The 25,281-nt window shown below is 35.6% G+C and overlaps 1 protein-coding gene across 2 annotated transcripts; it reads right to left on the reverse strand.

Annotated features, from left to right (window-relative positions):
* Positions 1-3,983: 3,983 nt before the first annotated feature.
* On the reverse strand, positions 3,984-17,075 carry LOC141720352 (uncharacterized). Of its 2 annotated transcripts, none has more exons than XM_074522709.1 (19): positions 15,641-17,075; positions 14,182-14,267; positions 13,649-14,038; positions 13,474-13,557; positions 12,954-13,325; positions 11,179-11,239; positions 9,963-10,104; positions 9,746-9,852; positions 9,477-9,659; positions 9,055-9,305; positions 8,695-8,925; positions 8,399-8,620; positions 8,242-8,295; positions 8,028-8,093; positions 7,783-7,923; positions 7,642-7,695; positions 6,332-6,391; positions 4,687-5,091; positions 3,984-4,598 (listed from the first exon to the last, which is right to left on the reverse strand). In XM_074522709.1, the coding sequence occupies exons 1-19, from the start codon at positions 16,800-16,802 to the stop codon at positions 4,431-4,433; spliced, it is 4,239 nt and encodes a 1,412-aa protein (XP_074378810.1). In that variant the 5' UTR covers positions 16,803-17,075; the 3' UTR covers positions 3,984-4,430. The 2 variants fall into 2 exon arrangements, with proteins under 2 accessions (XP_074378810.1, XP_074378809.1); XM_074522708.1 differs by having other exon boundaries at positions 9,414-9,659; positions 15,641-17,074.
* Between the last annotated feature and the right edge of the window lie 8,206 nt (positions 17,076-25,281).

Here is a 25,281-nt window from a genome sequence, read left to right on the forward strand (position 1 = left end):
GGATTCAGATGGAATGTTTCACCTTGAATCTTAATCTGTTTAGTATAACCATGTTCCATGGACGACGACAAGTCAACGGCTATGGTGTCAATATACGGCTTTGAGACATTACCCATTCCTCTAATTGCGACCACGTAATTACATTCGCTTAGCTGGGCATCTCCAAAGATATACTGCTTCTATCTCGTCAAATGACTTGACCTCATTCAGAGTTTTAACACTCTTACTTTTCTAGCAGTGTCAGTACCTTCTAGGTTTACAGGGGATAGACACAGATACAATAGTATCATCTATGTAGCAAAGGTACTACCAATTCATCCTTACAGCTTGTTATTACCACATTAAATACACTTCGAGGGATCTCCTCTCATGTGTATTAGGTTCCCACTGTTGATAAATTATGATGGGTTGACAGTCCCATCCTCAACCTTGACTTGAGGACCACTACAGGTTCCAGTCCTTTAGTTAAAGGATCAGCTATATTATTCTGAGTTCATATGAACTCTATAGCTATAATCCCATCAGACACTAAACCCCTTATAGACTTGAGTCTAACTTGGATGTGTCTCTTTATTTTAACATTATGCTTTTTACTGCTAATCTTGTAGATAGTTGTTCGACTATCACAATGAATATCAACAGCAGGAAGCGGTCTGCTTACTACAGGTATCGCGGACATAAGTCAGTGTAACCATTCAGCTTCCGTCCCAGTGGAATCTAGTGCACACAACTCAGACTCAAATGTAGACCGAGTCACTATAGTCTATATGCTTGACTTCCAGGATATTGTTCCACCAGCCAAGGTGAACACATATCCAGTCACTCCATTGGAACCAGACTTCTTAGCTATCCAGCTGGCATCACTGTACCCTTCAAGCACCCCAGGAAATCTCATGTAGTGTAAACTAAGGTACATTATACCTTTTAGATATCTAAGTACTCTATCAAGAGCATCCCAATGAGTTATGTTTGGACAGCTTGTATATCTAGCCAACTTAGACACAGAATATGAAATACCTGGTCTAGTACAGTTACCAAGATACTGCTAACTTCTTGACAACTTTTGTATTTAATCCACACATTAAATCATTTTTAATGTTTTCAATTATGAATTTATATTATCAGTTACATGTCCACTTATATTATCAGAATCTGACTCAGCCCACTTACAAAGTGACCAAGCCCAACAGAAATAATAACTCAACCCGACTGATAAATTAATTCTAATTAAAAAATTAAATCACAAATAAATAAAATCTTTACTTTATTTATTTTCAATATGGGACAAATGACATATTCTCTATTTCAAACTTTTACAAGCTACTAGTTTCAACTCTATTTCTCTATGGAATTCACTAAGAAAATACTTAGATCCGTATAAAAGTTTAAGTTCACGTATCATGGAACAACTTCCAATCATTAGATTTTAGAATTATCATCAAGAACATAATAAAAATTATGATCTAAAATCCATATTTTCTAACAGCAACTCCAATACTCCAATAGTATCCTTGTGTGTTCCTTAAAAATACTATAAATTAATAGGATCCTAGTTATTTAAGACATTATAAGGTAGTGCAGTTCCAACAACAATCCTTATTTTGGTTCCTTAATATTATTATAATATTAAATTCAAATCATATTAATATTTTATAAAGAAGAGAGAGAAAAATGAATGTGTAAAAAGGAGGAAAATGAATATTTAATTAATAAAAGTAAGATATGAAATATTTAAGCATCCCTTATCTTTAAGGAAGCAAAGAATGATCTTAACTTTTCAGGGAACTACTACGATGTTGTTGGAGTTCCATTTTGATTAAATCCTTATAATTTTAGGTAAGGATCTTTTATAAGTAAGCTGGAGTTGCTCGTATATACTCATTCCGTCCCATCAATTATTTACATTAGAAAATAAGCGCTCAGCACGTACTTTAATAATCTTATTAAATGTAGTTGTATATTTTTTATTATTTTTTTTTCTTTTAAATAAAAATATAATATTCAAATATATGAAAAAATATAAAAAAATGAGAGGACAAAGATAGTATACTAGAACATTTCATTCATTGAGTGGGTGCATCAAACATTTCGGTTAGGGGTGTACAGATGAACCGTTCAACCGCATCCAATCGCTCAACCGCTCGCAACCGATCGCAACCGATCGCATTTTGCAGATAATCGTGAAACGCGGGTTGGTTGTGGATTTAAATTTTAAAAACCTCTCATTCGTGGTTTGGATACGGTTTTAAATTCTTGAAAATCGCAAAATCGCAACTGCAACAGCAACTGCAAATCGCAAAATATATTTATAATAAATTATATTTTCAAATATATAGTTGATATCATATAAATTAATAAATATACACATTTATTAACTAATCTTAGGTTAATGTTAGGACTTCTTTCATAGGATTCACAATCATTATAAGATATATAACCAAACAAATGGAAAATGTAATCGACGTGTAATTTTTTTATGCTTTTCTTTTTTCTTTTCTCTCGCCTCCATATTTTTGTATATTTTTAATATTTTTGCTCCATACATAACATTAGTTTGCATTTTATTTTTGAATGTAAATTTATCACGTAACTTAAATTTGAATTTATTAATATTCCGAATTTATTTTTTTACAAATTATTAATTATTTTAAAATAAGTGGTTGAACCGCAAACCGATCCGCAATAACCGCAAATTCGCAACCGCAATTGACGCGGTTAACCGCAACCGCAAATACGGTTGCGGATGACAATTTCCTTAAACCGCTCTTCGCGGTTTGGTTCGAATTTTACCCCAAAATCGATCCGATCTGAACCGCGTACACCCCTAATTTCGGTAGATAAGGCCCCATTATTTTAACTAGGGGTGTACAGACGAACCGCTCAACCGCATCCAACCGCTTAACCGCTCGCAACCGAACCGCATTTGCGGATAATCGCGAAACGCGGGTTGGTTGTGGATTTAAATTTTAAAAACCGCTAATTCGCTGTTTGGATGCGGTTTTAAATTCTTGAAAATCGCAAAATCGCAACCGCAACTCGCAACATATATTTATAATAAAATATATTTTCAAAAATTTAGTTGATATCATATAAATTAATAAGTATACACATTTATCAACTAATCTTAGGTTAATGTTAAGATTTCGTTCATAAGATTCACAATTATTATAAGAGATATAATCAAACAAATGAAAAATATAATCCTGTAATTTTTGTAATCCTTTTCTTTTTTCTTTTCTCTCGCCTCCACATTTTTATATGTTTTTAATATCCTTACTATACACGGAGCATTAGTTTATATTTTATTTTTGAATATAATTTATCACGTAACTTAAACTTCAATTTATTAATAATCCGAATTTATTTTTTTGCAAATTATTAATTATTTTAAAATAAGTGGTTGAACCGCAAACCGATCTGCAATAACCGCAAATTCGCAACCGCAAATGACGCGGTTAACCGCAACCGCAAATGCGTTTGCCGATGACAATTTTTTAAAACCGCTCTTCGCGGTTTGGTTCGAATTTTACCCCAAAACCGATCCGATATGAACCGCGTGCACCCCTAATTTTAACAGAGGCCTTATCCACAAGATACAATATCCAATGCAAAGCTGAAACTTGAAAAGCAATCGTACGTAGCAAAAACAGTAACCTAAATCCCTCACAGCTGCCTAGAAGTTCATATAAAAAACATTTCCTCTTTATATTGTACACGTTTGTCAATGCCCAATTTTGATTGTTAATATCTTTAATTTCATATTAGTATTAAACATAAAAATTTCACTGTATTAAAATACTCATAAAAGCGAATCAAACAAAATCACTCATAACTATGTTTGACAATATAAATTAGTAGTCAATCGCTTATCATAAACAGTAAAAAAATCAAAATAGAAAGAACATTTCGGGACGGAGGGAGTACGTTAATAACATACCACCTTAAATCATAAATTGCATTAGACAATTGCAAAGACCAACATATTGAGAAATAATTTATAGAATGATAACCATCAGATGCTAGGCCTACTATTTTATGCAACACTGTAAGGTATGTACACCTAACTAATTTCCACGGACCGTACAGCAGGTAATGCTATCCAACTCTGTATACAATTACAATAAGCAAAGCTTCTATCGCCTAGCAGAAAGGGTTAAGGAACCAAAAAGAATAAAGATTAAACTTTGAGCCATTTGACAAACATGCAACGGGAACAAACGCGCTAACCCACTGTACAGTTTGCTCTCACAATATACAACAAAGATGGCACAACTTATGTAAAACAACTATCTCTAGAGATGTGCCAAAGCACCGACCATACATGCAGATGCCAATTTTGCCATCTCTGTCAAATTAAAACATTGTAGCAATGCTCAGGCACCAAAAAATGCATCCGAAGGGGCATAGATATCTTACAATGTCATGTAGTTCTACTCATCACTTTTCAGTTCCTGGGTACTACATGCGTCAGGAAGTATTTCTTTCTCACTGGAAAGACAATGAATGGGAACATAAACAAGTCCTTTAGGTAACCGCTGGTTCTTCATAGATGCTTGGTCTGAAGTCATTACCAACTCCTTTTCAAATGTTTCAGTATGCTGCACAATTTACGAGGAAAGTGTCAACTTGAATTGAATGTGAATGAACCTCGTATAAGCAAGATAATACTGCAGAGGACTACTTTACCTTCATGTACTTTGCAGAAATTTCTGCCTCACTAGGAAGGCTCCATGATGCTACAGAGGAGGGTCTACTTGGGATTTGCTTCCCGGAAAAAGATGCCCCATCTGAGGGTTTTGAAGGAAAAAGCTGCTGAGAAGTAGAGCTGTCATCTGTCTTTTGGTCATTGTCCACTGTCACCTGAAGCTTCATACGACTCTTGCCTGCAACTGTGCTATCTACAGTTATGTCATCAGATCTCTGTATTGCTTCAATGCCCGACTTATAACCATCTGTACAACTTTTCAGCAAGGTTGTAGCTGATTCAGAACTGACATCAGTTTGGCAAAAGGAACTACAAGCAAGTGCAGACATAGAAGCAGCTTCTCGGTTTGAAGCCAGTATTTCATGTGAGCAAAGAACCAACTCACGCTGCAACATCAGTAAGTGAAAATTTCATTGTTCTGCCACAACTTCGGCTTACAAAATTACATGAGTAACAACTTAAACCTTAATGGGATACAGCTAGCATAGAAAGACTGCTAATGTATACATGTCAAAAACAAGAGTGTATACTTGCAACTTTAACTGGAGAAAGCGATAAGCTTTAACCAACTAGATGCTCAGTTAATAAAACTATCGCGCCACTCGTTCTTTCCATCCTAAGAAAACGTGATAACCAACTAACTATACATAACAAAATCTGAAATTCTGATCTACTACCCAAGCTTTTAAACAAGAAAGCTAACAAGTTATACCAACAAAATGTTCGATAAAAATTCTTAATCTCAGATGTTAAATATTATACAGTAATTTACCCTCATATTTAAACATAGATAAAAAAAAGTCTGATATAGCACCAAAGGTCCTCGTAAGCATCTCCAAAAACACATACATAGGTGTTGTAATAAATATTACTTTTAAGCTCTTCGTACAGTGTTAAAAATTCTTATTTCACAGTATCTAAACCTAACTAGCAGAGCATGTGATTAAAAAAATATATTTTATTATATTAATCATTAATATATTGAGATATATTAGTTGTCATAAGCTATTGCACCTTCATATTTATTAAAATTTGATATATCCATTACTGATAAGTGATAAGTGATACCGTGTGTTCTTCCCCTTGTGAGAATTTTTCTCTTCTGAGAGATTATCTCACGACAGAGTATTAAAATCTTAAGCCTAAAGACAATCCAGCATTAGGTACGATCCACAAATGCTTTTAAATAACAGATTAAAAGAATACACCAAAGATTGTTTGTTATCTTCATCTTCTTCGTTTTTTTTTAAATGAACTGTTATCTTCATCTTCAGAAAGAAAAGAGAAAATGGATAAACTGAACTCTCCAGTATGTGCTTCTATATACAAGCGTAAAAAACTTACAAGGTATTGACTATAACCACACAACAAAATAAAAGAGTGAAGGTTAGCATATTTTAACTCAAAAATTGATCAGAAAAAAAATAGATAATATCAAAAGAAGCTGTGATTGTAAAGCTAGTACTTGTATCCGGTATAAAGATCATAATATCAAACATACAGAGTGAGAGAACCAAAGTAATATGATTAACTAAGAACCATTAGTTCAACAACACAGCTCAAAAGTATATTCCATACGACATAAAACATGATTCTGTAAGAAAATATGAAAAATTTGAAAGTTACCTTTAATTTCTCCCTTTTGATAATTCTCTCACAGAGAAGTCGTAATTTCTCCAATTCGACCTGATCAAAGAAGAGCTGATAAGGTTCCATATATATAAAATCACAAACGGCTGGCAATCATACATCAGTTACCAAATTTCTTTCTTAGCCCCTATGACAGAAGGCTGTCACCAAGGGACTCAAATAATTAATAGATTGAAAAACAGAAAGTACAATTGTACATCAGTATATGTCTTTTGGTGTTTTGTCTATTGGTGACAATTGAGCCGGCACTACATATGCATTGTTAAATAGGGTCTTATATCAAAGTAGCCACTGTTCTCGCTAAATTATCTCTCCTACCTACCCGATCTCCACAGGGACTCATTTAAAGCACTTAAATCACTATATATATCACTCTGTTAAATTTAGAATTTTATTTAACAAAATTGAGGATTTTTCTGATAGATTAATTTTAGACATATGCGATTGACCGATTTTTGGGATGATGTTCAATAAATCCAGTACAAGGACAAATCAAGGTTGAAGGTGTTGGGAGAAAATTGATATACATCTATGTTCATATATATGTTTTAACGTGTCTCTGCGTATATAATCGTGATTAGTATATATAATATGAGCCATGTGGAGTACACTTCATCCTGTGACTAGCATTCTTTTAATTTTCTATTTATATTGTTTTTAAATTTAATGGAGTGATCATTCCCATTTTGGGCGGAACAGATCTACTAATTCTTTGATTCTATAGTGATTTAACTGTCTAAAATGAGTTGTCGTTGAGATCGGGTAGCTAGATGATGCATTTTAACAATAAGGGTGGTCACTTTTGATATAAAACCCTTGTTAAATATATAGCTAATTGCTCATGACAAGTTCCAGTCATATCTGGTTTGTTGGATTCCTAATTGTTATGTTATTTTTTCTTTGCAAAGGAGAGGGGCGAGTGAGAGATGCTTAAATATGTGAAACACTTGTAAGTTTTTCAATCAGCTTTAAGCAGTGCCAGTGGCTTGATGCATTTTCTATCATGTATTTCACATATCAGACAACTATAAACCATTAAAATTTTAGTAGAGTAAGAACATAGGAGACATACTTGGTCATGTCTCAAGACTTAACACAATAATACACAGGACAAACCACTTAAAACTACGGACTACACGACATAGAAGACCATAAGATCCATCAGAACTTCTAAAAATGCATACACCACTTAAGAACTAAAAGATGCACTGTAACTTATTCAGCCACTAAACGGATATCCTATCCAAGTTTAACACAAGTACAATATTTACATTACGGGTACTTACCCTAACTGGCTTAAAACTCTTTAGCTCTTCCATTCCATGTTTTGGAGTCTCTGCCTGGCACATACTTTAATGTTAGATGAGAAGGAATAGAATATGAAATAATGTTCATACACACACAAAATATCGTAACAAGAAGCTTACCTTTGCCCTCTCTACCTGGCTATGCTTTTCACAGTATGCCTTGTGCTGCAACTTGCCTCCACTGGTTTTTAAATTCATTTGAAAGCCGACACCTCTAGCACAAAAAGGATGAAAAGTGCTCTGACAATGACCATAGCTGCACTGTTTACAAGAATATTGTTTATCAATCACCATTTCTACTTCTACAAACAACGCCTTTACCCACAGGCCACATGTGAAGAGCCAAGTTACAACAAAATCCTAACCTTTATGCAAACACCCTGTGTGCGCCGACAGATATGACACATCTCACTCCCCTTAGATACAGTCTCCTGGCATATAAATGAAATTATTGCAAGAACATTTTGTAAATCACAATGCAGAAAGTTTTAGTTGAAGTATTAATTCTCAACCACCTTAAAAAATAGAGAACTGCAAAATTACACAGGTTCATTAGTACACCCAGATATAAAGACATACCATTCCCTGTACAGGATTGGCTTGACCTCTCTTGAAAGTCGACTCCAGAACCCACTGGCACATAAATAGAAATATAAGATTCTGTTCACAGTGAAGACAATAAATACCTGACAAAGATGTGTCAATGAGATCTACTAATCGAGAAGGAAAAGTTTACTTCAGCACAAATTGCATGAATCCATTGACCATCAGTTGTCTTTCTAAAGGCGCCCGCAGTGCCACCACATAACCCACATTCTGCTAGAAAGTAAGGCTTCTCCCAAGAATTGACAGACAGGGCACCAAAACTTCTCGAGGAAGACAAATCTTCACATAATTCACAATACCACGGCCCACCAGAGTCTTTAACACTGCGATAACAATCCAAGTGAACTGCAATCTGGTACCAGTAACAAAGTTAAGATTCAACCATGTATATTCTACTTAAGTGTACAGGTGTCAAAAGTTATGAACCTTGCAACAACTACAGCTTAAGATTGGGTTCAGAATTGTCTCCGACCGTCTGCAGATTTCACACATTCTAGGGCGGTCCTTCGAGAAATCAGAAGTTGAATAAACAGCATCATAATTCTTTTCTGATGAAACCCTTGTGGTACCTAATCTTGAAAGCGTCTCCTTTGCTCGCGGCATCTGCTGCGAGTAAAGACCAGCCCTTCCACTAGAAAAATTTGCCTTCAATGGATTCTAAAAGAGAAGTAAAAAAATGACGGCCGGGTCCAAAAAATTATTAAAAAAAAAAAGATAATTCCATAGATTTCTCCAGCATATCTAGCCACATGGCAGAACTCAATATGCTGAATGAAGAGAACTTACTATGTCCTGATGAGCAGATTCCTCGTGAGAATCTTTCCTGAATGAGGAAATCCTAGATGAAGCAGCAGCAGCCGCAGTTGCAGCAGCAAGCACAGCCTGAGCTTCCTTGTGGCGCCTCTCTTTTCTTCCCTGCTTTTTCACTTCTTTAAGCTCAGAAATAAACCTATTAGCTGTAACTGCATCCCACTTTTGTTTGCCTAAAGAATCAATCTCCTCCGGAAGATTCGTCAAAATCTTAGACATTAGATCATCTGCCAATAACCAAACATATTGGACTAACATCAAAGATCGATGAGATAAGTTGCAGCAAATTAACTCAAAATAACAATGAATGACTAAATGAGTGTCGTGAGAGAGACCACTAAACCGCTTTCTTGCAAGAGCATTGTAGAGTAGCTGCTGCTGGAAAAAAATAAGTTCACCTTCTACTTCATCTGCAGGTGACTGCTCTAAAATGCCCATTCTCCTAGCCTTGGCCAACTGTTCTAGACCTGGTCCAAAATTATAGGCTGAGCCTGGAGGAGCTAATTCGTCACTTTGATTATTAAAACAACTTCTAGAGCTAAAAGATGCTTCCGGTGCTGAAAGTTCTCTATCCCTTAAACCTGCCAGGCAATGCAAGCAAATAAATAACTTTACAATATTAACAAACAAGTACAGACACTAGCACTAGATGAGATGAAACTTTTACCATCATTTTTGTCTATTACAAGTCTTGTAGCAGCACAATTTGATATCTCTGACAGCGTCTTCCGTATAGCTGGGTGCATGTAGGAACTTGATATTGATTGCACATTACTGTATTATATAAAAGTAGATGTTGACTTTATGCAAGATGACAATTGTAGAGATCAATCAACCCTATCTTTAGAGATTATGGTGAATTATAAATATTTTTGAATGCTTACATGTTGTCAGGGACACTAGTCACAGCAGTATCACAAACAGAATTTTCCTGAATAGAGTCCAACCCGGCACTCTTCTCAGGTACAGCACCTTCTGTCAGAAAAGAGCCTGAGGCAGCGGCATGCGACAACTTGGATCCTTCACCTGCCCAACATATAGGAATTATGAAGTATGAAGAAAAGCACAGCACCGCCACTGCAACCAATACATTTATACATTTTACTGGTTCCACGTTACATCATATAATATCTGAACATCACGAGAAAAATGCAAATTCAGTCTTATTTGATCCTAGGACTACAATTTGACTGTATCTAATGAAAAATTATGAGTAATTATCTACAGAAAAAAAAAATCCAAAAAAAAAATCATTATTGTCTACAGTAAATATAGGTTTTTTCAAAAAAAAATCATCTAATCTAACTATATTATCGGAGCAATTCAACTGTCTTCAATATCACGAATTTACAAGGGGAAAACGCATTTAGACAATTTGTCACTGGAGAAACCCCATCTAACTGAGTTTAATAAAAAAAGTTCATCTAATCCTACTAAATTACAGGAGAAATTTAACTCTCTTCAATATACGAACTCACGAGGGGAAAACATATTTAATCGATTTGTCACTGGGAAAACCCATCTGAATGATTTTTCACTGGGCCACATCTGAAAGCCACGGTAAGGATTATGTAATTTAATTGGTTTATATTAATTGGAATTATACAACTTCCACTTGCTAAGATTTCTCTAAGATGCTATTACAGAACTGTATTTGTCATATCAGATAAATACATATAAAGCAATTCAACTGTCTTCAATATCACGAATTTACAAGGGGAAAACGCATTTAGACGATTTGTCACTGGAGAAGCCCCATCTAACTGAGTTTAATAAAAAAAGTTCATCTAATCCTACTAAATTACAGGAGAAATTTAACTCTCTTCAATATACGAACTCACGAGGGGAAAACATATTTAATCGATTTGTCACTGGGAAAACCCATCTGAATGATTTTTCACTGGGCCACATCTGAAAGCCACGGTAAGGATTATGTAATTTAATTGGTTTATATTAATTGGAATTATACAACTTCCGCTTGCTAAGATTTCTCTAAGATGCTGTTACAGAACTGTATTTGTCATATCAGATAAATACATATAAACTGCACACAGTTACAGAAACTATATCTAATTTGACACACTGATATGTAAAGCGAACCTTCAATCTTAGAGGAATTGCTCAAAAAAGTATCTCGAAACCCAGCAAGCTCGAGCAGGATCTGCCCAAATAAATATGAACCGAGAAAATATTAAGATGGCGTCTAATTTACGTATAATATATATATATTGCTGGCTGACAATAACACTACAGCATATATTTAACTACTTCATGGCCAGGACTCCCAAGTCTTAACATTTATATACAATCACAGTGTGCACACAAAATGCCAAGCAGTGAGCACTGTTTGTTAAAACAAAAACACGAGGCACCACAAGTATAGTCTTAGCCTAAATAATTCAAGATTTACAAAACCTCTAGTTAAGTGGAACATGATCGGCAATTACACAACATTTTATAATAAAATGAAACTATGTAGGTTGGAAGACTAATACTGCTATAATCAAATTGGATGGCACATGGTGGAGATGAAGGTCCTCAAATTTATCAGGTTTTGTCAGGTAGTTCTTACACTCAAATGATCATTTAATAAGGTGATAGGTGCCTAAACCCTTGAGCCATCAGTAAAATCAATTACATCAACTAAAAACAGAAAAGTGCTAAACTGCAAAAAAACTTCAATATGTCTAAAGCATACTTGTAAAGACATAAAGACGAGCCTGTACCACAACCGCCTAGACAGTTAGGCGCCCGCCTAGACGGTCATTAGGCGGATTATACATTTCACTATATAAATTGGGTATATTCAATATATACATACATTTATATGTTACAACAATATTGATTTTAGCCATTAAATACACTACCAAAGAGTAAATACTATAATTACATATCAAAGTACATACATATATGTAATACCCAATGATATATGTTATATGTTTGTAGTTTGTGCATACATATAATACATATACATACACGTGTATATGTATATATGTATATGTATGTATGTATTTATCTAACATATAGGAAGAAAAATGAGAATATTACTTTATAGATCGCTGCCTGGAGATGCTTGTCTATGTCTTGCTGGTTAATTCGAGTTAAGTGTAGTTAGTCGTGTTTATAACTTGAATATGGGCTTGGTCAAAGATAGACTGGGCTAGCCCATGTTAAAATAAGGAAAGCGGATTTGGACGGATTTAGACGTCGTCTAGCCGCCTAGGAGCCCCTATGCGTCGCCTACCCACAAAAAATGAAGAAGGGTCAGACGCCTACCCATTTTTTACCGCCTAGTCGCCTAGGCGACGGCTTAACAACTATGGTCTATACATGCATGTACTGCATCTGACATCCACAAACAAATTTGTTGACTTGCCCAACTGCCCCATTAATCTGCATGAAACCAATTCCTAAACTAACAGTAAACTGTATCTGAAGAGGAAAGGGGGAGGGGACTCTAGGTTAGATATATTTAATATATCTGCTGCACGCAGAGTAAAAGCTTAAACACCAATCAGAGGTGATAATGATCAAGAAACTTGTTGAAAGGGAAAGGTGCTGCTTTGTTTGGTGTATCTGGAATACTACTTTTTGGAATCCCATTCACAAATAAACTTTTGTAAGACAAAGAAAAATGATTATTTAATATCACACCATGACAAACAAATAAACCAATAGAATTCTATAGAACTAACAACGCAAATTACACTATTTAAAGTCAAGATTAAATAAAGAAGAAATCCTATCATAATTTCTTTGAAGTACAACAAGAATATATAGAGGGAGAGAAAACTACAATTCGATTAAAAATCTTATGCACAGGACCACATAACATATATTTATTAAAAAATGAACACTGACTGTATAGAGAGAACCTTTTGGGAGGTATCAGGAACAGACTCCTCACTTTGAGAAGCAGGTTCATCTCTGATGAGATGCCGAGCACCATTGTGTGTCATGGAGATTCCATCTCCAATGGAATCTGCCCTAGTCAAGCATAATGCTTTACCATCCTTCAAAATCCTAATGTCACTTTTTGTTCTTCTTCGAGGTGGAATTGATGTAACAGAAACATCAGGAATACAAGATTCTGATACTGTACAATCTGTTTCATCACTGTCTACAGCTTCAACTTTCGTTAGATTTTTAAATCTAACTTTCAGATTTCTTTGCGAAGGACCAATATAAGCATGATTTTTCATCCATTCAACTATTTTACTTTGCAGTCCCGGCACCAAGTTATCACCCTGTAGTCAATAAACGGTGTTCACATGCATGTTGAAATATAAAGCAAAAGATGGGTGGCAAGCACATTTATGAGTATTTGTAGACATGTCGCACAGAATTTCTAATCGCTCATTATAAATTAACATATCAGTAAAGTTTGGTAATTACTATGAGATTTGATGCCAAAAATTCAGAAGAAACGCCAATCTCTGATGCCACATCGTTCACATTTACTTTTCCTTGGTCCATCAACTGTATTAGATTAATAAACAAAAGTTTACATATATGCTTCAAGCATAAAAATCAAGAGAACATTATCCAAATAACAAACATATATTTCCACCTTCTTTAGGATGATTTGAAAATTCGAAGAATCAGTTGTGTCGACATCTTCACTGCTTCTCTTATCTAGTCTCAAAGCAGAATTTGGCTGTTGAGTATCATCAGATCCCAATTGATTTGTTGGATTCGTAGTGGCATCAGGCAACACACCATCACGGGATGCAATACAATCCACCCTATCCAAATCCAACTCTGCTGTTTCAAGATGGCCTTCTACATCTCCATTTCTTTTACTGAATTTAATTTTGTGTGGCTTTATCATTGTAGATGTGACAGGCTGATGATTGGTAATGGTCAGATCAGAACTAGACAAACGAGACTGGTCTCCTTGTACAATGCTTGCATTATTCTGGCCCTCCGAGTGCTTTGAGCAAAATGCGCGCAGCTCAACCTAGAAAGTTTGAAATTGCTTAATTAACCAGAAAGAAACTGCCATTTTAAAGGCAAACCTCTTCATTACAAACGACATATCATACCAATTAAGAGAGTCAAATATAGAAAACAAAATAAAACAAAAAGTACGAAAAAACGTACATCACTACTTCCATATTTTCCCCAAATCTCCATTCTTTGTCTTGCTTCCCTTGCACACATAGGATGAAAAGAAGCTCTACAAGTTCCTACACAGTAAAGACAAAATTTTCAAGAAAAATGACATGATCCAACATGCAAGTGAGGAGAAACTAATTGTTTATCCAGAGTTATAATTTTCTACTAGATCGGCCGAGTACAGCATAACAACCTAAAAATCAGGAATTAGTCACCCTCCTTGATCACCGAGTATCCCATACACCCTGCGTGCAAGGGTGCGACGGCGTTCCTACGGGATATGTCATACGGAGTATCTGCGTAATTTTGGGAAGAAGTGCAAGGGAATGCGGGAAGAGTAGTTCTTTAATTATGCAGTGAAAATAAGCCCTAATTTACAGCTTCCCTCTTCTTCTCAGATCGATGATGTCGATTTATATATGCACATACACATGTTTAACTGCGTGTGCGTGTATGTTTGTTACTTGTGTGCAACGCTTTGTATATATAAACAAGTGGGCATTGAATTGGCGTAGAAGATGTAGGTGTCAGGTATCTAATTAGTTCACATATAATTCATATTATTTACATATATATATATATTATTACTTAATCACCCAACTACTTTACAATGCATCAGAATTGACTTATTGTGTTATTAAATGTTATGTCTTCTAATTCATTATAATGATAAACTTATTTTTCTGAATATTTAATTTAATTTAAAAGCAGCTCTTTTCTTGGTTAATGAATTATAACATTTATTATAATTACAACTAATACCAAATTCGTTATAATTGTAATAGTGTATAAACATATTCTGTTTTGTAAGAAGCTCATACAGGCTTAATAATTAATATAGGCTATCGTGCATTATTTATGTGCACCAAGAACATTCTACTATGTGAGTCTAGACTCTAGAGTATAATGGTGTATGATTAGTCCACGAGTGACGAGACCTTCATCCTGAAGCTACGCACTGCTGTAGCTTATTATATGTTATTGGCATCTTCAACATATTCCATTTACATTTCAACCTTCGATGCAAAATGACCCAAGATCATTACAACTGCGCTCAATTAAACTATTATAAATAGTTACCATAACATACTTCCTACACGGAAAAGGTAAACTACAATTATGTTAAATAAAACATGCAATTATTGGCTCGGTAGCTCTAGAGAAGTGCAGGAGTCCTAAACTCAGCAAGTAAGGTTTCAAAGTCACCAACCTCATTGTCAACCACATTAATTCAACATGGATTAGCACATTACATGCCTAGTCTCTTGAACAAATTAATGTAGCTTGTTCTTTGGTTACTTTTAAAATCATTCTCCTGAAATTACGTGAGCACAGATGCACAAGCATGACTACATAAGAAACAAAGCCACATAACCAAAAGCTTAACCATTAACAAAAGAAGACTATAGGGTTTCATAAAAAAAAATAATGCAGCAGAACTTACCATTGCTGCATCGTACACATGCCCCGCATCTTATCTTGCATAGACGACAAATCAACTTGTGCCGAGTTTCCTTTATCCCATCAAAATTTATAATCGGCTCCATTCTCCTGGTGTCTTCTACGTAAAGCTCGGGTATCCACTGACAACAAAACAAGTGAGCGAATTCCTTATACCCGCCATTATCACTCCCACAACCGCTCCTCTGCACAGGTTTTAAAGCACCGCCCTGTTTAGGACAAATCAGACAAGGCCTTTCAGAATTTTCCTGCTGATTCCTATTTATACACCATGAACACAACCAAGACTCCGATGCATCTTCTTGTACCCCATAGCAACTATTGTGAACCACCATTTTACACATACTACAGACTATCAATCGGTTCAACTGGTCCCCAATATCACCCAAACCACAATAGTGGCACAAAGAAGATGACCCTTCCACTGCAGAAGAAACATAAAGTTTTTCTAAACCCGCATCACCACCCAAAAGCTTCCGTTTCTTGGAAGGACGTTCCGATGTCAAATATATCTTATTCCTAGAACCTAAAAGCCACTCTAAACCACTAACCTGCTGTTTTAAACCACTATCCTTATCTTCTTCTACATTCAACTCGACACCAACACTATCAACTTCCATAAACTGCTCATCACATTTATCTTTCACTTCCGCAACTTCCTCCTTATCACTACCACTACACGTCCTCTCCATCCTCTCATTTCTCAAAACCGGAATTAACAAACACTCGGAACTCTCGGTAAACTCCAAACTGGACAACTCACACAACTTATCAATATCAGCAACACTCAATCCCCTAAAATAAACCTCCTTCCCCGCCCAAAACGCGGCACCACGACTCTTCTCCAACCTCTGCGACTTACTCTCTCCCGCGGAATGCGACTTCCTATGCCTCTTCCGCCCATCCGTCCTCTTATTCAACAAACTCGCTAACTCTTTAGGCAAATTACCACTAAAAACATCCACTCCATCCTCGAAATCAAACGGAGAGCGCTCGCTAAGCGCTTTTCGAGCCTGCGTAAACAAATCTAAACTCTTAACAACTTTCTCCTCGTCATGTTTGTCAATTTCAATCTTCTCTTCAGTCGGAACCCTAGGAATCTCAATTCCAGCCTTACGCCGTCGTAAACATCGGCCGCCGGTCATTTCCAAGACGAACCACCACGGCGTGTACAGTTTTCCATAACAGAATTAAACTAATTCCTAATCGAAATCCTAATCTCAACCTCACGTATACAAGAATTTTTAGATATACGTAATTTGTTGTATGTATAGAATAGAATTAAGAGGGAGGGATTATCGATGTAGAAATGTTCGCGGCTAGGGTTAGGGTTTTTTTTTGTGAGTTTGGGATCCGGTAATGATTCCTGCGTTTCGTTCCCTTTTTTTTTTAATTTCGATGACAGATTAATTTCAGGAATATTTATCCAGAGAGACAAAATAATTTATACAGAGAGGGATATGGGATATTTCGGATTTTTAGTAGTAATGTACTGTACGTAAGCTTGCATATGCGTAAATATGAGTTTACTCTGTGCAATTTGTTTACAAATCGTTAGTAAATAAAAATTAATCAAATTTATTTATATAATTGTAGTTTGTTGTGTTTGGTTTTCGATTTAACTATTCAAATAATTTTATATATACGGAATAAATTATAAGTCTTTAACTCAAAATATATCATTTATCACTTAATTCATGAAAAAGTTAATAGAATAAGTATGATAAGTCTAACTTCTGATATATATATATATATATCAAACGGTAAGTGTTATTTAAAATTCGAGTTCACTGTATTTTTCTCCATCCCCCAACGATCGATTTGCATACCATTGTTTGTACTAGCATGACTTTCGGTATGACTATTGATTGTCATATCGATTGTCATACTAGTACAATCAGTTTGACTTGCTGAATTTAAATGAATTTTAATCCAATTTAAATTCTAAAAAACCTTAATATTAATTCTGAATTAATTAATCAATTAATTTAATTAATCAAATAAATTAATCTTTGCAGATATAATTTATTTTCTTAATTAAATTATATGACTTAATTAATTAATAGAGAATTAATACTAAACCTGAGCAGCAACCAATCTTCTGAATATCTTCTGAAAATCACTGATAATTATGAATCAATTCCACCACTTCAACGTTGACACTCGATGTACTGTCTGGTTCATGAGTGACTAACTTCCGTGACGTTTCTTCATGTCTTGACTTTGATACTTTGATTTTCTTCAGATTAAATCCTTGTAATTAATGATACTCTGACGAGATCTCTGTCACTTGATTAAATCCACACTCTTGATTTATATCACTGAGGCATGATCAATTTCTTGAACTTCTTCCAGTGAATTAATTCCTCAAGTCTGTAGATGAACCTTGTTTCAGAATCCTTTGACAGATATTACTCTGTGAGATCTCTTTTGACGGTAGATCCACTATTTACTTATTACATTCTTATTTGAGTTGAGTTGAATCCTCGAATATACAAATAGGCTATGACATATGACTTACACTTAGCTGCTTTCCTGAGAGAATATAAGAAAATCGAGACTATTGTGATATTCCTGGAACTAAGTACCCGTGACATGTTTTATAGATCAACATGCACAGTTTACAGAATTTGCACTAAAATAGACTAACATATTTTCTAAAGTCCTTTTATCTATTTCTATTTTTAGTGGTACAAATCTGCACACGATCTTGTTATCAATCTTGTACGATAAAGACATTATTATATATATATAGAATATATAACTAATTCACAAGAACATTCCTAATTCTTAAATCACATAAGCATATAAGAATTAACAATTAAATTAGGAGAAGGGTTTGAGAAAACAGACAGAGATTGGATTTAATCTCAAGTCCAGAAAACTGTCTCCTTAAAGCAGTTTCTCCCCGCACCATCTGTGTCTAGCGACCTGCTTTCCAGGATAAAACGAGATACTAGTATAATCGATAGATCGAATATACTCTCAACGAACTTGAACTGAGCCCGAGAACTATCACCGGAATATTGGAAAAATTTAAGACTAAAGAGACCGAGAATGAAAGAGATGACTCTTATTTCCTCGACTTAATAAAATGGTGCCCTAAGACTATTTATAAAGAGTGGTTTGAAAGGACTTGTATTTCTTTTCGATGTGGTACATGATATTTATAAGAAAAACTAAGAAATAGATTTGTGCTACTCTCGATGTGGTACAAAACCACTTTTCATATTAAAAGATAAAACTTTGGAACATCAGTTCTCATTCACCTTTTACTCATTTTGAGCGTGTAAATATGCGTTGGAATCCCCTCGAAGAGGAGAATACGTTCCAATAATTACACACCACTAACACATAAATTGTCTCACTCATATAGAGTCTCAAAATATTTCACAACTTAGTATAAAATACTATGTTTGTCCAAAAATCCCCCACAAATGAGATTGATGGTCCAGTAGCACGCACCACATAGACAGACAGACGCGGAGCTTGACTTGGTAATAGTTCTGGCGGTAAGATATATCATACGATAGGTAGAGAATGCTCCTTGAACCTTCGCTTGAATAAGTATATCGACTTTACTGGTAGACAGTATGACGCGATGACATACTCATCACTATATCTTTCCTGACTCATTCAGTTCTCATGATTATGTCCATTTTGGCCCTGGAACATCATCCTGGTTCTGCAAGAGTTTCTAAAGAATTGTGCCTCGTAATTCTCCTTTGGAGCGGCCATACTTCTCTCTTACATAGGTGATCTTTATCTTATAGAGTAACCCGTGTTTACTCAACCGAATATTATGTTTTCAAACTTGAAATCCTTGTATTCGTCAAAGATCATTAAAAGCATAAAGCTTAACCTCGTACCTTACGGGTCTCACTGTTTCATCATGATAGAAATAGGCCAGGGGTTACCCCCACAGTGATTTGGTCATCATGATTTAGTTGTCCCATTGAACCAAGTTCTTGGGATCTCCAGTCAGCAAGGTTGGGTGTCCACCATGACGCCGTTAAGAAATAGGCAAGGCTCATTCCTCTCGATGATTTGACAACTATCTCTCGGTCTAACTAGATTCCCTTGGCTTAACAGATTCGCTCAGTTTAACCATCTGGTTAGTGGATCCAAACATTATCATTTGACTTTACATAGTCAATCATGATAATTCTCGTTATGAATAGTTGTTTAATGGTATTATGTCCTCATCATAGATGTGAGACATACCATTTCATACACAATAATGTGATCTCCCAATTTGCATATTGATTACACGATATGTGCATATTGAAGACACATTTTCCTTGTCATTTAGGAGTATTCTTAGAAAGTGGCTATTCAGCCTTTTAATTGCATTTATTTTATGCACCAAACTCGTATTCCATCATGAGTCGAGCTAAGTTTAGGATTTCCGTGACACGGATGCTAAGTGTGAAATGTATTCTCGAATGACTTTTAAGTTCTTAAAGTCAAATATCTAATTTACATACTATATTCACATAGTACAATTATATATCTTTCGTATTGCAGTCCAAGTTCACGAGCACATATCATACACCTTAAATCTCATTGCAATCACTTCCAAGTGACCAATTTCCATTGTACTTGTGCATCTACCCAGTTTACCAAATGTGTAGCTTATGTATAATTTTGTACAATTTTAAAAAGTATAACAGACTTGCAATCCTTCTCGAGAGATCCTTGTTCATCTACGCTGGGATAATATAAATTCATTCTAGCTATGACAACTTTAGCTTCGTTGATCTCTTCAAAATTCACATCACCAACATGTGACATGTATCATCTAAGACTTTTAAAGTCACGAAGATTGTAATCTTCAAATCAAAACTGTTCAATCTCATCAAGATTTTCAGAGACGATCCTCTTGTCATTACTTCTCGTAATGATCAGATCACTCACATGCAATCAATTATGACTTGCATATCATGTATAAATAACACATGCACACTTGTCAATTCTCTGATTTTGAATCAGTTTAACATCTCATATTGACATATTTCACATTTATGAAATAACTTTACTAGTTATGACTTAAGGCTTCACTTGTTATTGATATTACCAGCTTTTAGCGTCCCAAAAACCAGCAATTTCAGTTTGCATCATTACCGAGTTTAAGCGTCCTTAAACTGACAATCTGATAAGTGGCATTTTATACCACTTAGAGCGTCTCATAACGGCTTGAATTGGTATCTTGAACTCGAGTATTTTGTGTATTTAATGCGTTTTCGAGTGTTTTTGTATTTCAGGGTATAACTTGCTTAGACAGGAGAATTTCATAAAAATAAGCCTAAGGATGTGCTTGGAATTAGTCTCGGGGAGTTGTGCGAAAAATTCAGCAAAATCAGAAGCAAACATTGGATTTTTCCAGAAGGCTTGCAGGCGCCCGCCTGGAAGGAGCAGACGCCCGCCTGGTAGCAGGCGCCTGAAGGGTTTTTAGCACATAAACACAGCGAAAACGTAAATTTAAATCTTAAAAAACCGAAACCCTCCGCAGGATCCATGCGAAAAATAATATTTAATTCGTAGTTCAGTATGTTTACCTTAAGAAGCTTTACGTTATGGAAAGATGGAGGTCTTTAATAGCAATCCAAGAACGATGAACGGAGATCCTTAGCAGCTGCTCCTCAAGTGTGAAGCACTCCACCGGTATCCACCAAGAAAACGATGTAATGAAGGAGGAGGAGATGGAGAGAATTAGGGTTTTGTAAATCTTTTTGGTTGAGGTAAAAATAGGGTCTATAATAGTATATTTATAGGCAAAATTTTCAGCTGAAAATTTTGCCATAAAATATTATTATTATTAACCCTTTATTATGCTCACTAATAATTAAAACACCTTTTAATTATTTATCCTTTTTCTAAACTCTTTAGAAATAATTCTCTCACTTGATTTAATTTCCAAAAATTAAATTCTTAATTAATAATATTAAGAACCTTTTCTTAATTAATTTATAATCAATTAAATCTCATTTAATCAATTATTAAATTTTCCAATTAATTATTTATTTCATAAATAAATAATTATCAGCCATTATTAATTAATTCATCCACCATTAAATCATTCTCTTTTATGGTGTGACCCTGTAGGTTCAATATTAAGCCGGTAGTAGAAATAAATAATAATAAAACTATTTTATCATTATTTATATAAATTCTCTAATTTATTAACTATGATTAATTAATTAATCATATTTATTCTACATCGTGAGGGATACTTCTAGCATATCACGACTATCCAGATAATACGAATTCACTGCTTAGAATACCAAGAACTTATTCAGTGAGTAGTTACCGTACAATTAATTCCTTCTACCCTGCAATGTCACGATTAAATACAAGGCATGGAACTTGTGTCAAGCCTATCTTATTTAATCACTTGCTTTCCCATTCACTATGCTTAGTTCTATTTAATGTAAATTAGAAACTCCTTTTCTAATTTCATTCACTCTGGCTAGAGATTCCTGAACTAGCATAAGTGGATCAGCATTGAACATTCTCTTCCTTCACTGGAAGGGGTAGATCCTTTATTGATCATACACTATCTTTGTGTACAAATTCCTATACCCAGTAGAGCCCTTATAATTGTCCCTTGAGATTAAGAACTAAACCAAAGCATAGTTCAGTGTACACAAGATGACTATGATGACCTCAAGTCTAAGGATACTTGTACAACTATCACTATGTGAACAATTGCTGACACGTGAGTGAACTCCATCAGTTGTCCAGCTGTGTGAGTCATGTTCAGTGAACTTATTCTATAATAAGCACCTACATACTAGCTATAGTGTCACCACACAAATGTCTATGAGAACATACATCCTTCATAATGAAGCAAGCATAGTATGTACCGATCTTTGCGGATTATTAATTACCAGTTAGTAATCCTACGACCAGGAACTATTTAAGTTTAGAGTTATCATCTTTTAGGTCTCATTATTATGATCTCATCACAATCCATAAAAAGCTTTACTCTAAACTGTGGTATACCTTATTTAAACATTTAAATAGATAGAGCCTGCAATAAAAACAAAACAAGTCTTTTATTAATATCAATGAAATCAAAACAGATTACATAAAAGTTATTCCTAAATCCTCATACATGATTGGACTTAGGACATATCTCTTTCAATCCCCCACATGTACTAAAGCCAATCACTCTGGTATCTAATACCCATCTTGTCTTTATGACGATCAAAGTGACTCTGAGAAAGTGGCTTTGTGAGTGGGTATGCTACGTTGTTATGTGTGTCAACTCTCTCGATGTTGACATCTCCTCTTTCAACAATCTCCCTAATCAGATGAAAGCGCTGCAGGACATGTTTGGAATTTCTATGAGACCTAGGTTCCTTGGTTTGTGCTATTGCCGCGTTGTTATCACAATACAACAGAATAGGCTCTTCAGTGTTGGGAACAACTCCCAACTCAGAAATAAATTTCCTCATCCAAACGGCTTCTTTTGCAGCCTCACTTGCAGCTATATATTCTGCTTCCGCTGTGGAGTAAGCCGTTGTAGACTGTTTGGAACTTTTCCAACTAATCGCACCACCATTCACAGTAAACACGTACCCTGACATGGATTTGCTATCACGTTCTGATTGAAAACTAGAGTCAGTATAACCCTCTATTTTCAACTCAGATTCACCACCAAAAACAAGAAAAATGTCACGAGTCCTTCGCAAGTACTTAAGGATGTTTTTCACTGCTTTCCAGTGGTCTTCACCTGGATTGGACTGATATCTGCTCGTCACACTAATTGAATAAGCAACATCAGGCCTTGTACACAAAATTGCGTACATGATAGATCCTTTTGTTGAAGCATAAGGAATCTTATTCATACGCTCTCTTTCCTCAGGTGTCTTAGGAGACATTTTTTCGGAAAGGGACACTCCATGGCTCATCGGTATGAGACCTCTTTTGGAGTTTTCCATGCTAAACCTTTTAAGCACGTTCTGGATGTATGTACCCTGGGTAAGACCTATCATTCTTCTAGATCTATCTCTATAGATCATCATACCGAGAATGTAGGATGCTTCTCCCAAGTCCTTCATGGTGAAGTTCTTTGATAGCCATACTTTGACTGATTGTAGCATTGGTATATCATTTCCTATAAGAAGTATGTCATCCACATACAATACAAGAAATGTTACCGCGCTCCCACTAACCTTCTTGTAGACACATGGTTCATCTATGTTTTTGATAAAACCAAACTCTTTGATTGTCTCATCAAAACGGATGTTCCATCTACGGGAAACTTGCCTTAAACCATATATGGTTCGCAGCAGCTTACACACTAGGTGTTCAATTCCCTTGGAAAGAAAACCCTCTGGCTGTGTCATATACACTTCCTCCTCAAGTTCCCCATTGAGGAAGGCCGTTTTCACGTCCATTTGCCAGATCTCATAGTCGTAGTAAGCAGCAATCACAAGCAAAATCCGAATTGATTTTAACAGGGCTACAGGCGAAAAAGTTTCATCAAAGTCAATCCCTTGCCTTTGTTTGAATCCTTTTGCCACGAGCCTGGCCTTATAGGTCTCCACCTGGCCATCTGCTCCAATCTTTCTTTTGTATACCCACTTGCACCCAATAGGCTTAACACCTTCAGGCGCCTCAACCAGAGTCCATACTTGGTTGGTATACATAGATTCCATTTCGAATTTCATGGCACTATGCCATTTCTCTGAGTCAACACTACTCATAGCCTCATTATAGGTCACAGGGTCGTCATCATCAATGATTGACAACTCATTGTCATTCTTAATGACAAGGCCATAATACCTCTCAGGTTGGCGAGACACTCTCCCTGTCCTACGAATGGGCTGTTCCACAGAAGGTTGTTCAGTCTGAACAGGTGTTTCCACTTGATCCGTAGTAGTTTGTGCTTCTTGAACTTCATCAAGTTCAATTTTGCTCCCACTGTTTCCTTCAAAGATAAACTCCTTTTCCAAGAAGGTAGCATGTCTGGAGACAAACACCCGATGATCGGTGTAAAAGTAATACCCCAAAGTCTCTTTAGGATATCCCACAAAATTACATTTTACGGATCGAGATTCCAGCTTATCTGGGTCAACTTTCTTGACATAAGCTGGACATCCCCAAATCTTAACGTGTTTAAGACTCGGTTTCCTTTCTTTCCATATCTCATATGGTGTTTGAGGAACAGATTTGGAAGACACCTTATTCAGTAAATATGCTGAGGTTTCCAATGCATAACCCCATAGGAATACTAGAAGATTCGCATAGCTCATCATGGACCGAACCATGTCTAACAAAGTTTGATTTCTCCTTTCAGATACCCCATTTAACTGTGGAGTATATGGAGGAGTCCACTGGGAGACTATACCATTTTCTTTGAGATAATCTAGAAACTCTCCATTCAAGTATTCACCACCTCGATCTGATCGAAGAGTTATAATATTGTGTTTGGTTTGTTTCTCCACTTCATGTTTATATTCTTTGAACTTTTCAAAGGCTTCAGACTTGTGTTTCATCAAATACACATATCCGAATCTAGATCTACCATCTATGAAAGTAATGAAGTACAAAAATCCACCCATGGTTTGCGTAGACATTGGTCCACATACATCTGTGTGTACCAATCCTAGCAAA

Source organism: Apium graveolens, chromosome 4 (assembly GCF_009905375.1).
Source record: "Apium graveolens cultivar Ventura chromosome 4, ASM990537v1, whole genome shotgun sequence".
Classification (NCBI taxonomy): Eukaryota; Viridiplantae; Streptophyta; class Magnoliopsida; order Apiales; family Apiaceae; genus Apium; species Apium graveolens.

Excerpts from the sequence above, each read along its gene's own strand:
- LOC141720352 (XM_074522708.1), bottom strand. The coding sequence starts at position 16,802 with ATGACCGGCGGCCGATGTTTACGACGGCGTAAGGCTGGAATTGAGATT. Across the intron at positions 13,326-13,473 it reads TTTTGGCATCAAATCTCATA|GGTGATAACTTGGTGCCGGG; the intron begins GTAATTACCAAA and ends TATTGACTACAG. Across the intron at positions 4,599-4,686 it reads TTTCTGCAAAGTACATGAAG|CATACTGAAACATTTGAAAA; the intron begins GTAAAGTAGTCC and ends TAAATTGTGCAG.